Source organism: Equus przewalskii, chromosome 1, assembly GCF_037783145.1.
Source record: "Equus przewalskii isolate Varuska chromosome 1, EquPr2, whole genome shotgun sequence".
Lineage (NCBI taxonomy): Eukaryota > Metazoa > Chordata > Mammalia > Perissodactyla > Equidae > Equus > Equus przewalskii.
In genome coordinates, this window is record NC_091831.1 from 3,460,545 (window position 1) to 3,474,279 (window position 13,735).

Genomic DNA, 13,735 nt, shown 5'->3' on the forward strand with positions numbered 1-13,735 from the left:
TTTACACAATCAGACAAGGCTGGGAAAGAGCCTGACGCTCAGGAGACAGGACTACCAGGCCATGGCAAAGGCCACCCTTCACCAGACCCATACCATCTCCTCCCGTCTCTCTTATCTAAATTGCCGACTTCACGCCCCTTTCCTTACTACCACCAGACACTTAAGCACACAGATCAACAGGCTGGGAAAATTTAATAAAGGTCACAGGTGCCATGGGTACCCAAAAAAACCATCTATGAACCACGGAGGTAAATCCAGCTATCCTGTTTAAGGTATGCGCAACAGAGGCCTAACAGAGCAACTATTTTTTTAATAAATTAGATTCAGGATCAAAAATACTGTTGAAATTTTCATGGACCTCAGCAAGATCTCAACCTATGTAAGGGCTACATCAATACTTTCAATACAATGATTAAAATAAGCCGTGGTGCTTAACACAAACTGATAACACTCTTCTGTTCTTTGTCACAGCCACTCATTCTTCTACCTGTTTTTAAAAAAGTGCTTGCTGTAACATACTCAAAGAGAAGCCCTCTTCCTCTTAATGTTTCTTGGTAACACACTACTGGTGCTTTCTGAAACGCATCTCTGAAGGTGCAGATGCCCTACGCTGCCTCTGCAATTTTACCAGTGCCAAGCTCAGTGATGGTATCAGAAAAGATTTTCAGTTGAATTTTTCCAAGCTGTAAAGAGATCTTTGGCCAGTGTGGGGAGCCATTGGTTTGTTCTATGAGTTGTTCTAAATACTATTGTGGGTTACAGACTCTGTCACAGTTCTCCATTTTCTGATAACTATCTATTTCTTAACTGCTACAAGATGCCCACATATTATGAAAAAGATTTAAAGTGGGTTAATTACAGTAATGGTATGTTTAACATCACTATAAAAACACTTTTTTTTACACAATTATTTTAATTGAATTTGAATATGTTTATTGCATTGTATTTTTGGTGGAAAAAATGTAACATACATTTATTTAGCACAACCTTGTGAAATACACAAAGTGTAACTGGGTAAGAAGCATTCTTCTACTCCTAGTCCATTTCTGAGGACTAAATCATGAACTGCTCCATGTAATTAAATATCTCTTGCAATAGTTGGGCACCAAGTTTAACATTTATTAATTTTCTCCTTTCAGTATAGGCATCAATTCACCATTTTCTTTCAGTTCCTAAAAATAAAAAAAAGAAAATAATATGTATATGTATATATAAAAAATGAAAACATTTAAATAATTACAGATTGCAACTATATCAGAGAACTAAAGAAATACCTTATTGGATTAAAACCAGTCTACCAACACACTCAAACTAAATATTATGCCATAAAAACTGAGCACACTATCAGATTACAAAATAAAGTTAAAATGTATCCTAAAACCAACAGATTATTTAGCATTAGCGAACATAGCAATTGGAGCAAAACGATGAAGGCTCATATTTAAACAACAGCAATAAGTAGGGGAAAAACTTTGAGTGATTGAAGCAACAATGTCATGTTAACATCCACTCACATACAATGCACGTGACACTGCTGCACCACAAATGGTAAACATGCTCCACTCTCTCAGCCCAACCTGGAAAAGCCACAGTACTAGCATGTACATGTAAACGTAAAGGCCAGAAACCATGAAAAAGACGTAATAATTCAGAAACTTCTTGTGCCCATCTTTCAGAATTAACATTTGGAATACAGCATCAAGTTTAAAATGTGACAATAAAGGATAAATAAGATATTCTAGTCTAAGATAAACATTTAATCTGATGTAACATTTCAGGTTATCAATCAATAAAGCCACAAAAACCCACTTGAGCTCCTCTCTGGATTAAACCCAAATAGGCGTGACTGTCATATGAACTCGACAACCCTCAGTGATGTCTTGGCATCTTCTACTCATTTAACAAGCAGAGATCCTGCGGCACCAAAGGACAAAGCAGGACTCTTCTGAGCACACGGCTCAGAAGGCAGTTCCATGCAGCACAGTGGAGAGGCCGGGCAGCCCTCAGGTAGAATCTGGACTCAACAGCTCACTGGCCCTGAGATGGCAGACAGCTCACTCAACTTCTCAGTCTGCGCTTCCTCATCTGCTGACCAAGAATGAGAACGCGCCTCTGTCAGGCTGCGGGGAGGATGACAGGAAGTAACCTAGGGGAAGCACTCCAGCAGTACGCCTGGCCCAGTGCAAGTCCTTCCACACAGCGATTCTCATCAACATCACTGCTGTGAATTCGAGCCAGCAGTTTAAACAGCAACCTGATCAAAATATTCTGACTCTCTCTAAACAAACTGTTTTCAGTCCAAACATTCTGCAGGAGTGAACTGTTCACTCTTTAGAGGTAAGATGAACTCACTGAGCACATATCAGTAGCTATTTTTCTCAGGACACTAGACTGAGTCATTGAGTTACTGAGTAATTCATTTATTCAATCACCCATTCAACAAAAAAAAGGACTCGACGCTCCTACAGAGGCCAGCCAGGATGAACCCGCCTGGAACATAACTGATGCTATAACCGACCTGAAGGCGAAGAACTGCACTCGGTAAGAAACCGACCAAGATGGCAACTAAAGAGCTGTTCCCAGTTATCTTCTCAAAGGAAAATGCTAACAATATCACAAATTTCCAAATGTGTATGTTCTTAGCAGGTGAACACAGAAAGTCATATAACACCCTGTTATAACCTAAAAAGAAGTGCCCACGCTGCTCAGCTTTAGAATTAAATGAGATTTATTGATTGTATCTTCCCAAGAGTTACCAATGGCTAAGGTACAGGCTATAAAACATTCAGACAAGAACAGGCTCAAGAGTATTTGGGGTTTGAAGACTGTGCTTACAAAAATAAAAAATATATATAAAATAACAAATGCAGATCTATTGTTGCTTCAGGGCTATCAAAAGCTACTATGTCAAACCTTTTTTTTTCTCTCCAGGAATGAGAGAGTTTAGTAGGAAAAATGCCTCAGTGACTTGCTTAAGAACTATGATGTCAAACGTGGAACTCGGCAAGAGATGAAACCCACGTGAACAAAATTGCAGGAGGAGCAGCCTCTGCGGTCAAAGGCGCTCACGCCTGTGTTTCTAAAACCTACCGGCTCACAGAGCTGACAGGGACGGGCTAGAGTTCTTCCATGTTAAGAAAGTACGAGTTAAAAACTTTCAGTTTACAACATACCTAGAAGCAGTACTGCTTACTACTTGCTTTCCACTTAAAACGTCAGAGATCTGACTCCAGAGAAAATCCTCTAACGGGTGAGGCAGGAGGAAGCGCTGAGCACCGGAGTAGCTCCACCAGCCCGACTTTATGGAAGTTCGTGCTGCTCAGGCCCTCTCCTGTACCCACCCACGGCCACCCTCCTCCAACACCCGCTATGCAGGGTGGGCCTGGGGTGCGGGTTTGAGGATTTAAAGCTGCAGCTTCCCTCTGTTGTTGTGGGCTAACCAGTAGAGCTGTGGAGCACACAGGTGCTGTTAGGTGGAGGCGCCCTAAGCTCCAGACTTCAAATTCTATAAGAAAAATCAGGCTCATTTAAAATTCTATGAGCGTTTACTTTAAGCAAACCAACGAAGGAAATTAATCATCAAAGACGTATAAGAAACAGCATCCTCCGAAAATATGCTTACAATCTGAGAGAGCTAACCAATTTTGTAGCATCTGAGACTCAAAGTGGGTCTTGGAGATGACCTAATGCAATCCTCGTTTTCCTTTAGGAAACTGAGGTCAGTGACCTCAGGCTTCTGTGGCATGGCCAGCAAGGCCAGGCCAGCAGTGGGACTCAGGCTCCCCGCCCACGGCCCGGTGCTCTTTCTTCACTCCATCACCCAAGTGCATGTGAGTAAGGCAGAAAGACATGAGAAAATAATATAATAATTATAATATATAAATATAAGAGGACAGGAGAACTTCAGGAGCAGGAGCAAAACAAACATTTCTGGCTGGAAGAATCTGTAAACAATTCACAGACAAGAGAGGCCTTTAAATATGGAAAACAGATTTAATTATGGAATACACAAGGGAATCTAAAGCCGAGGAGACAGGGTGAAAAAAATCTGAAAACAGGGAAGAAAGTTCTACTGGAATTAGTACGGTGTGAGTAAAATCAAATTTTGAGCTTGCCATATAACTTAAGTCACAGAGTTTGGACTTTAGCCAGGAATCCCCTGGGGGCCACGGAGGTTCTGCAGAGGACCCGGAGCAGCAGGAGAGGCCCACGATAACAGAGGATGCGACCAGCTCAGGTGAGAATAGTGCAATACAGCAGCGACAATGAAAATGACAAGATTTTATGGTCATACAAATGGTAATACTAATCTGGAAGTGACTGGATATGAGACCAGAAAAGAAAGGCGTCAAGGACAACCTCGAAGTTTCTGTTCAACATGAAATAATAATTATTAAACACGCCAAAATTTTCAGTTCTTTAGGACACCAGATGAATTCCAACCTTACCTTAACGATATCCAGACCTCCAACAAGCTCCCCTTTCACATACAGCTGAGGGTATGTTGGCCAGTTGGAGTAAGCTTTTAACCCCTGCCGAACCTACAGAAACAAGAGGAACCCTGAAACCTTCCTATCAGACCCTAATGATTAAAACTAAGACAAAGGACATAAAAGAAAACTTACTTCTTCATCCTCCAATATATCAAACGTCTCATATTCAACACTACAAAAAGGAGAAAACATTTTAACAGGAAATATAGTTTTAAACAAAAATTTTAAAACCTATTTTGTGTTTTAAAAACAGTCAAGAAAAGTACATAAACTATTTTGTTGCTAATAAAACTTACTGTGGAAAAACGGAAATGATTTTACTTTTTAATCTGGTAGATACAACACAGAGTAAATCACTCTAAGATAGAACTTTATCTGGATGTTTCTCTAAACAATATTGGGTTAGACAGGGGTCAGCAAACTCTCTTCAAGTGTGACACAGTAAACACTGAGGGTCTGCAGGCCATCCCGTCTCTGCTGCACAGCACAGAAGCAGCCCGGCAGGCAGTGAGGAATGGGTGTGGCTGAGTTCCAATAAAACTCTTCACAAAAGCAGTTTGCCAACCCCCAGGACAGATTCACGCTCATCCTTTACATGGGCCTGTCGTTAACACTCTCACTCCATTTCCAGCTCCGACCCCAGGCTGCTGCTTCTTCACCTACTGGAAGCTGTTGGAGCAGCAGGGAGCAGCTCTGCTTCCCATGGACACAGAGGGTGGTGAGCACTGGCTAGGCTGGGGGCTCACCAGCCAGGATAACCACACTGCCAATGAACACCGCCTTATGGAGGTCTGCTTTCCACACAGAAATAAACTTATTTCCGAACACACATGCTATTTTCAATATGCACAAAACCAGTGAAAGTGTTGTGGCTTTATACTGTATAATGAACATTACTCGTATAAATAAACGAAAAATCACTGCTTGAAACTCCAACCATATCTACTCAGAAGGATTTCATTCTAAGGTAGTAAGAATTAGTATGAACATATGACTGAATCCCTGCAGGGAGAAAACAGGGATATGTGCAGGTCCAAAAACTGGCCAAAGAAAATGTCACATAGGAAAAACAAATTTCAGTTTTCATAAAACCAAAATCACCTTCATATACGAAAAAATCTTATTTACTTAGTAAACAAGTTCCCAAGAAAACTGTCCATGGTGCAGGAAACAGTCAAACGAATAAGCCAACTAATCCACTTAATATTTAATCAGTACCAAGTACCAAAAACTGAATGTCTGAAAGAAGAGCAAAGATTTAAAAAAGACCTTCACAAGGTAAGTCTCTCTTCAAGCTGAACTAAAGAAGGCAGATCTCCTAATCTAAATAGTATGATAAAAATAAGGAGCTACAGAACTATCTATAGGGAACCGAAGCAGTACTGGACCCAGCGTAGGGACGCAGAATCATAAAAGCCAGGACATCTCCTACAAGTTCCTTATAAAGGGTACCTTTCCCACCTCAATATACACTTGGTACTCAGCCCCTCAAGGCATGTGTATTCTGCCTAGCGAAGGAAATGGTAAGTGCAAGGACAGAGGAAAAGGAATAAAAAGCAAAGAGCCTTCTCCACATACTTATGACTCCCAGCAAGATCGTGGTGGTCTGTTCAACCTAAAAGAATCTCAGAGGTCCCCATGGCCTCATTCATCACAGAGCCGATCCTGTTTACCAAGTCTAGAGCTGGGAGGGCATTCTCTCCCAAAGAAACCCCTCTGCTCTAGGATAACTGGCACCTCCAATCCAATCTGGATTAGACAGAAAGCAAAGTTATAAAGATTTTTCACCAAATACATGAGCTGAGACAGGCCCAATGTTGTCACGTCCTGCCTCATGACCCTGCAGAAGCATGCCCGGAGGGGACAGCTTGGGCTAGGGAGAGGTGGACTGAGTGTGTCTCACCGTGGAGCTGTGGCAGAAGGGAGATGGAAAGGGGACCGAAATAAATGATGACCGAAACCAAGCCAGCCTCCCCTAGGCCAACAGCAGGGTGAAGAAGGGGCAGGCTAGAGGCCACGGAACAACAGACCGACTACACTCTCCTCTGTAAGATGTCACAGTCATTTGAAGAAATCAACCATTCTTTTCACATCTCTAAAGATGTATGTAAACCTGTGCTTCTCAACTCCTTTCAACCCTGCCCAAAAATGTCTAAATACTTTGAAGATCACTTTCCCCGTAACTTCATAGGGTTGGCTAATACATTTAAAGCTATGATCAGAATACTTATAATATTAAAAAGAAGCAATTATGAAGTAAGAAATAAGGAAGAGAAATAAGCAAAACCATTTGACAAACCTTATAGATCATGTGCTAAATATCTCCACATAAGTGGGTTTTTTTAATCGAGGTATAACAGACATATTGGTTTTGTTTTTAATCACAAAAATCAATTGCAATTTTCTTACCTGGCAGCTTCATCACTGGGCAGATCAAAAGCATAGGCAGTGCAATTTAACTTAGCCCACCTCTCAGATCCAGAGAATGGACCTTAACATGTGCCCTATCAGTTTCATGAGCTGTTTAAAACTAGAACACTTTTTAAAGAAAATTAAAAATCTATAATACACTTTCCCTAAAATATCTTTATGCTTGTTAAGGACTTAGCTATTAACTTTCCTCTAAGAAAGCAGACAAACAGTTATTTCAGTGGTTCCCTGAGAACCTCCTTTATGTTACCAATAGGTTGACACTGGCCAGAAAATTCTACCGTGGTCTAAGTTAAAGCATTTTCAATAAATTATGGTAAAAACAAACTGACAGATAAAAATATATGAATATAGACATAACAACTGAATAGCATCAGTGGCATAACTGGAAAGCTGGATTTTCTTAAATATATCATTTGAAAACAAGACTGACTTACCCAGTACTATTTAGTATTTCCAGAATTTGTTTGCTGAATCCACATTTAGCTTCCTAAATTTAGGGGGAAAAAAAAAAAGTAAGATGCCTTACATTTTTGGTATGGCCCGCTGGCATGGCTGTATCTAATCCTTTGTCAACCAGGATGGCACTTAACGATGTGGCGCCACTATGACGAGCTTCCCAGTGCCTCTCCCGTCAAAGAGCAGTCAGAGAGGTGAGAACTCAGGAGGCCACCTCACACTCCCTGCACCTTCAAGAACTGACCCACTCACACAGCGTCCCGGATGCACAGCCCACACACTTATTTCGGTCTCTAACACTGGAGATGACGTGTTCTAGTCACTTACAATCTCTGAGGTCAAAAAGTTCCTCTAAGTCAAACCTCAACACTCTCCTGAGACTTCAGTTCCTTCTCTACTTCACTCATACAGGTGATCTCAACTCATTTAAGCTTTTTGCAATGATTATGATCATCGTTTTTCTGTTCCCAGCTGGACTTTTAGTCTCATTTTTAAAATTTATCTTTACATTATAGAGTATCAAACTTTCTTGAGGATATGGCAATCTTACACTTTTTTACATGTCACAGGATCCCAAATCCTCCTCTACTACAGGATCCTCTACTCCTGGAGAAAAGATTTGGCACCACATAAACATCTTGAGTGTTAATAATTCTATTCCTAAAATGTACAAACCTTCCAGAGCTTCCAGAAAAAAAATCTTTGAGAGTAAAAGTCTGCTTTAAACAATCACCAAGAAGAAAAAACAAAAAAGATGACTTTATCTACTACTGGAAATTATTAACGTCCTCTATTTTGTTTTAATAAACACAGTGAACCAGTCAAAGAATCTAGGTCCTAATCTAGTGATCACAACATGCTGAAATTTATGTTACCTCTTTCTTAGTTATTATTAGTTTCATTGTAACAGTTATATTAACTAATCAGTTATATAAACTAATCAGTCTCACTATATTAATTATATTAATTTTCACACTAGTTATCACAACCTCATTCTCAAAATCACCCTGTGAGGCACCATGCTGTCTGTTCACAAGAGGGGAAAGCGAAGCTCTCCAAAGTGAAGTGACTTGCCCAACACATCTTGGCTGATAAGTGAGGCAGACTGAACATAACTGCCTGTCTTTATTCCATCAGCCTTGCCTCTCGGTTTTAGCTCCTCATCTCTGAAGTGGGCCAACTCCCTCCAGCCATGCCACCTCAGCAGCTGACTGAGAATAAAGTCAGGGACAGAGGCAGTTTCTGGAGGCCACCACTCCAATCCAAATACCAATAATAATTAGTTCTGCTCAAACTCCCAGTGGGAGTGATCTATCAAACTTGATATTCAAAATAATGCACAATGAATATGTACTTTCATCAAAAAAGATCTAAGAACCATCCCACAACCAGTAAGAAGCGTCCAGCTGCTTCACCCATCCATATCAAACAAGTATTGAGCACACATCATACAGCTAGGGTTTATTGCTCCATCATCGACACTTCCGAAGGAGGATCTAGAGCTGCAAACCCAAGAACTAGAAGGGTCCCCACACTCAGGAAGTACAGTGACCAAACTGCATGCTACAAGAGTTGACAAACTCAAATGGTGAGGGCCAGCAACTAACAGAACCAGTAAAGTGTTAACAGTGTTGACCATGTTGGCTGACAAAGTTTGGCAGCAGAAAGAAATGCACCCCACTGAGATGTTGATGATAAAGTCAAGCAAAATGTAGATTACTTTGTTTGATCTCCATAAGCACCAATTAAGGCCTGGATAACTTCCTGATACCACTATAGCTTCATTAGCTAAAGCAAGGAAAAAAAGATTTAAGTGTCCCCTTGTCGCAGATGTTAACATCAAAAGAAATTACAAATAAAACCATTTTTGAGTTCTTTACCTGTTTGTTTCCTTTCATAAAGAGCATCACAGAAGCTTTATTTGTCAGTACTTTGAGCCTAAAGAGAGAAAATTGATATAAAATGGCTCAGCTCAATTATTAAACACCACTTTTGCTCCGCTTCATGAGTAACATGCATATTTGAGGGATAGCAGGATGATAGTTCACAGCTTTGAGTGGTATTAAACAAGCAAATGCATTGACATTTTCCTTTATTTCATTCTCTCCCTAAGCCACTGTAAAACACAATATGGCTTTTTAAGGCAACGAATGTTCCTTCAAGTTGCAATTTAAGCCCATCAACTCACAGTACTAAAAAAATAATAATAACCAATTCAATAAGGAATTGCTCAATAAGGGGCCTATATATTGAGCCCATCCAGAATTTTCAGAAGTAGATCTTGTGTTCCCTTTTCCATCATGAGGCCGTGCAAAGCTCTACACTATTAAGTGCTCACAAGGTCATACCTGCAGGGGGACATGCTAAATCTTGGAACACCAACTAACACCAGCTGCTAAATCAAATGCTCACATTAACCTTATGTTTGATATTATATACAATCTTTCAAACATCATGGTCTAACTTGCTGTCAGGAATTCTAACCATCTGTCTAGAGCTTAAAGTGTAGTCACAAATCTCAGAACTGTCCGTGTCAGAACAATGTACTGCTGAAGAACCTCCAAATCTCACAGTGGTCGCATCACCATGGCCTCCTCCTTCCATGGGTACCCTGGATCCATTCATGGCTCAAAATCTCATCACAGAATAAAGTTATCACAAATGAAACTCACAAATCATGCACAAAGCTATGTCACATACACTTTCAATATAGTACAATTAGCTAATTCTCAAAAAAACAGTCAGAAATAAAGAACACAATGCTGATCCTTATCACTCACGTAGTGACCCAACTACCTGGATCCAGGGAACCAACCCAAGTCCCCCTGTCTCACCCACAGAGATGTCGCCAAGCACCGGAACTCGGGCTCCTGCACATTGTTTACCAGGAGCCGTTTAAATTACTACTCAAAATATACTGAATTTTACTTTCTATACAATTCTAGCCAGTTATCTTTTGGTGTCTGAAACCACAGGCGATACAGACGCAGCACATTAAGAAAAGAGAGAGGTCTGATGGAGACAGGGACATAAACAGCAAGAGTGTACTCAACAGAGGGAAAAATAAGCTGAAAGCAAATGCAAGCAAATAAAAAGCATGGCAGTCTTCTGAGGCCGCACAGCCTTCATGAGCCACCCAGGCTATATAGCAAAGAACGCAACTGAGGACACTGGAGTCAACAAAGGGACTAGGAGCATTACCTTCTTATAAAAAAGGTATGAAAGAGTGTAAATTATTTGAGAAAATGTGACACTTAAAGGTCAGATTGACATATATGGAATACCATTAATGAGGATTACTTTATTAATCAAAGACAGATAAAGGAGGTGTTTATTATTAAACACTTTCAGAAATTCTCAAAATGTAAACGGCAAGAAAATTACAAAAGGAAGTTTTACCTTACAAACTCAAGCCTCGACTACGAAAGGCTGATATACTACTATATTTCAAAATAAATTCCTTTTTAAACTCCTACATTAATTCATATTTATTACAATAAAAATCCCTTTGTCTCCCTACAGGCCAAAGTCCAAAGCTTCTATAAGATAAAATCGCTAAAAGCTGATTGAGATCCTTCATAAAACAAAGAGAGACAGATTTTACAGCTCCAAAATCTCCTTGAATTTTAAGTTATCAAGGTTTAGACAGGACATGAGAAATCTCCAAGTGTTTGAGAAATCTCCACATGCACTACATACGCAGCATTTCCTTTTCAGTGTTCTAACAGGACAGTGACAGCAGCAGGCATCAGGACTCCATATAAGAAAACACAAGTAAGCCAGGATTAGGCCATGAGCAGGAGCTGTTACTAAAACCTGACCACCAAGACAATTGGATCCTGGCTCTGAAATGCAGAGAGAGAACTAAAACTTGGTCATTCCATTGTGACAATGATATTTTTATAAAAACAAAGAATATCCTCCACATAATCATTAAACTGGTGAAAAATATCTCCAGTCTAAATTAGACCTAGTTTGCATGACTAGTTTGACTGCAAACAACACAACTATGATATTGGCATAAAAAACAAATTCTGATTTCTACATAGAGAAGAGCAATGCAAAAACTGAGAATTAAAAAGTATTTTAAAAATAATAAATGGTAGACTATTTGCAACTTTTAAAACACTTACCTTTCCTCTAATTTGGGAGCTTTGGGGCAAATTGTATCTAGTTCTTCAGACGCTTCTAGCTCCTGAAATAAGCATACATGTAAGTTTAAGAAAACATCTATTATAACATAGCTCTCCTTGGTCGTATCATAATACAGAATATTACTCAAGCATCTCACCAGAAATACCCTGTATATATTCCAGATTCATATTAATAAATGTAGAGATTCTTAAGAAATGTATACTTTAGACTACAGCACTTATGAAGGTAAGCTCTAAGTGAAAACTCTTTATAAGGTACAGATTTCTCAATTCTAACCTTAATTATGTCAAGTCCTCCTACGAGCTCTCCAGAAACATACAGCTGGGGATAGGTGGGCCAGCTGGAATAGGTTTTGAGGCCCTGACGAACTTCTTCATCTGAGAAGATATCAAAACTGCTAAACTGAATATTATGTTTGTTAAGAATTTCCACCATCTGTTTGCTGAAACCTGCACACAGAAAAAGAAAATAAAGAACTTAGCTTCTCCCTCCCTCATTAACATACACACAATTTTAAATTAATTTAGAGTACATATTATCTACTAAATATAGATGTCTGCCTCTGTTTTAGCAGTGATTGAATCAGCATGGCTGAATAGTTTGTAAAGAGAAAGAAAATTCCAAGAACCCCTTATCTGACCATGAAGTACACCACATGTTCAGGTATGGCTTAACTTTTTAACAAACTTTTGAGTAAAAGAAAAAGAAAAAGAGTGTGTGTGTGTGTGTGTGTGTACTTATCAAAGTTCCTCTTCAGTATGAGGCACATTTTTTGCTATAAGAGAAACAGTCCTGGCTAAAAAGCAGAGACCTGGAGTCCTGGCACCTGCTCCACCCACCAAGCAGATGCAGAGTTAAGCCCTCGACAGCCACCTCCCTCCCTGCACTTCGCATCAAGCAGGGGACTGGCCTGGACACTTGGGACAGTCCCTCCCAGCTCTGCTTGTCTGTGAATCTATGAGAATCAACGCTGGGTGGAGGAAAAACCCTACAGTAGTAATTTTTAACTACTACTTAGCCATACTGGATACCCAATTCTGTTTGGTTTCTAGACCTTTTTTACTGCTTCCTGTGTATATATTTCAGTAGTCCTCAATCTTTACCATCTCTAAATAGAAATTAAAAATCAAGAAGGAATGTGTTCTCTTTTAGTCTAAAATGGATATAGCACATTAAATTTCAAAACTATCCTCTCTGTTGTTATATATGAACTGTCAATAGACTGACAGTATTCTTTCTCATCCAGTGTCATAACTTGACAGTTTCTTTTTTAAAACTATTTACATTCCCCAAAGTATGTAATGCGATTTTTTTTTACTGCACTTTAGTGCCAATCTTATGTTCCATGATTTTATTATACTTTTGTGACCCATTTTTGTTCCACACTCTTTTGACATCATTTTCCTATTATGACATTAGTACTGAAGAATAAGAGTGTGAATATCAGTCTTTTATAAATCTGCTAGTCTTGTCTGAAAAAAGGGTATTTTTCTTTCCATAAACTAATTCTTCCCAATTGTTTTTCAATACTTTTTACCACTCTACTCTTTCACATTCCATCATTCTTCTTTTCAAACACAGGCATAATTCACTGGAAAATAACCTATTTTTCAGATTCAAAATTCCTACAAGATTTAACAGCATCAGCAATTATTTTTAAATAAAATTGAATAAAAAAATTCAGTATAAGATTAACTGCAAGAATAGGCTTTACGGAACATCCTGCAAAAGCACTTTTACTATTAAAACATGGATTTATTAACTGAGCTCCAAACATTTTTCAGATCTGCAGTTTATTGAGATGAAGCTCTGGTATTTATTTATATAGCATATAAGTTGCTTTTCCTACAACTGAAGTGTTAAGTTCATGTACAGCCTGAAGTAAAACACTGATTCTGAAATTTTTTCATTCATCTGGGAGTTCATTAGTAAACAGCTAACGGCTGATTGCTGATAGTTATTCTGTTGCCAATATATTAACTCATTTCTACTGTAACTGGCTGAGAAAAAGCTTTATTTTAGCTTTAGGCAATTACATGCGGACTAGAAAGATTGATTGGTAGTGTTTCATTTTTAAGGGTTAAAGTGGCAGACTGAAAATGTTATGCTTAAGGATAAAATAGTGAGAAGGCTTTATTCTAACAAAATATTTACACACAGTTTTTTTTTTAAGAAAAATGCATGCATGCAATAAAAAT

The 13,735-nt window shown here is 39.1% G+C and overlaps 1 protein-coding gene across 2 annotated transcripts in view; it reads right to left on the reverse strand.

The window, feature by feature from the left end:
• Nucleotides 1-907: 907 nt before the first annotated feature.
• GLRX3 (glutaredoxin 3) overlaps nt 908-13,735 on the reverse strand; it is a 32,622-nt gene continuing 19,794 nt past the window's right edge. The window contains exons 5-11 of one of the 2 annotated variants that reach the window (XM_070561746.1): nt 11,814-11,986; nt 11,516-11,577; nt 9,263-9,320; nt 7,361-7,413; nt 4,626-4,665; nt 4,449-4,541; nt 908-1,172 (exon numbers count right to left, since the gene is read on the reverse strand). In XM_070561746.1, the coding sequence (XP_070417847.1) occupies nt 1,122-1,172; nt 4,449-4,541; nt 4,626-4,665; nt 7,361-7,413; nt 9,263-9,320; nt 11,516-11,577; nt 11,814-11,986 (530 nt within the window). In that variant the 3' untranslated portion in view covers nt 908-1,121. The remainder of the gene's footprint in view (nt 1,173-4,448; nt 4,542-4,625; nt 4,666-7,360; nt 7,414-9,262; nt 9,321-11,515; nt 11,578-11,813; nt 11,987-13,735) is intronic. The other variant, XM_070561809.1, reaches the window with a different exon arrangement.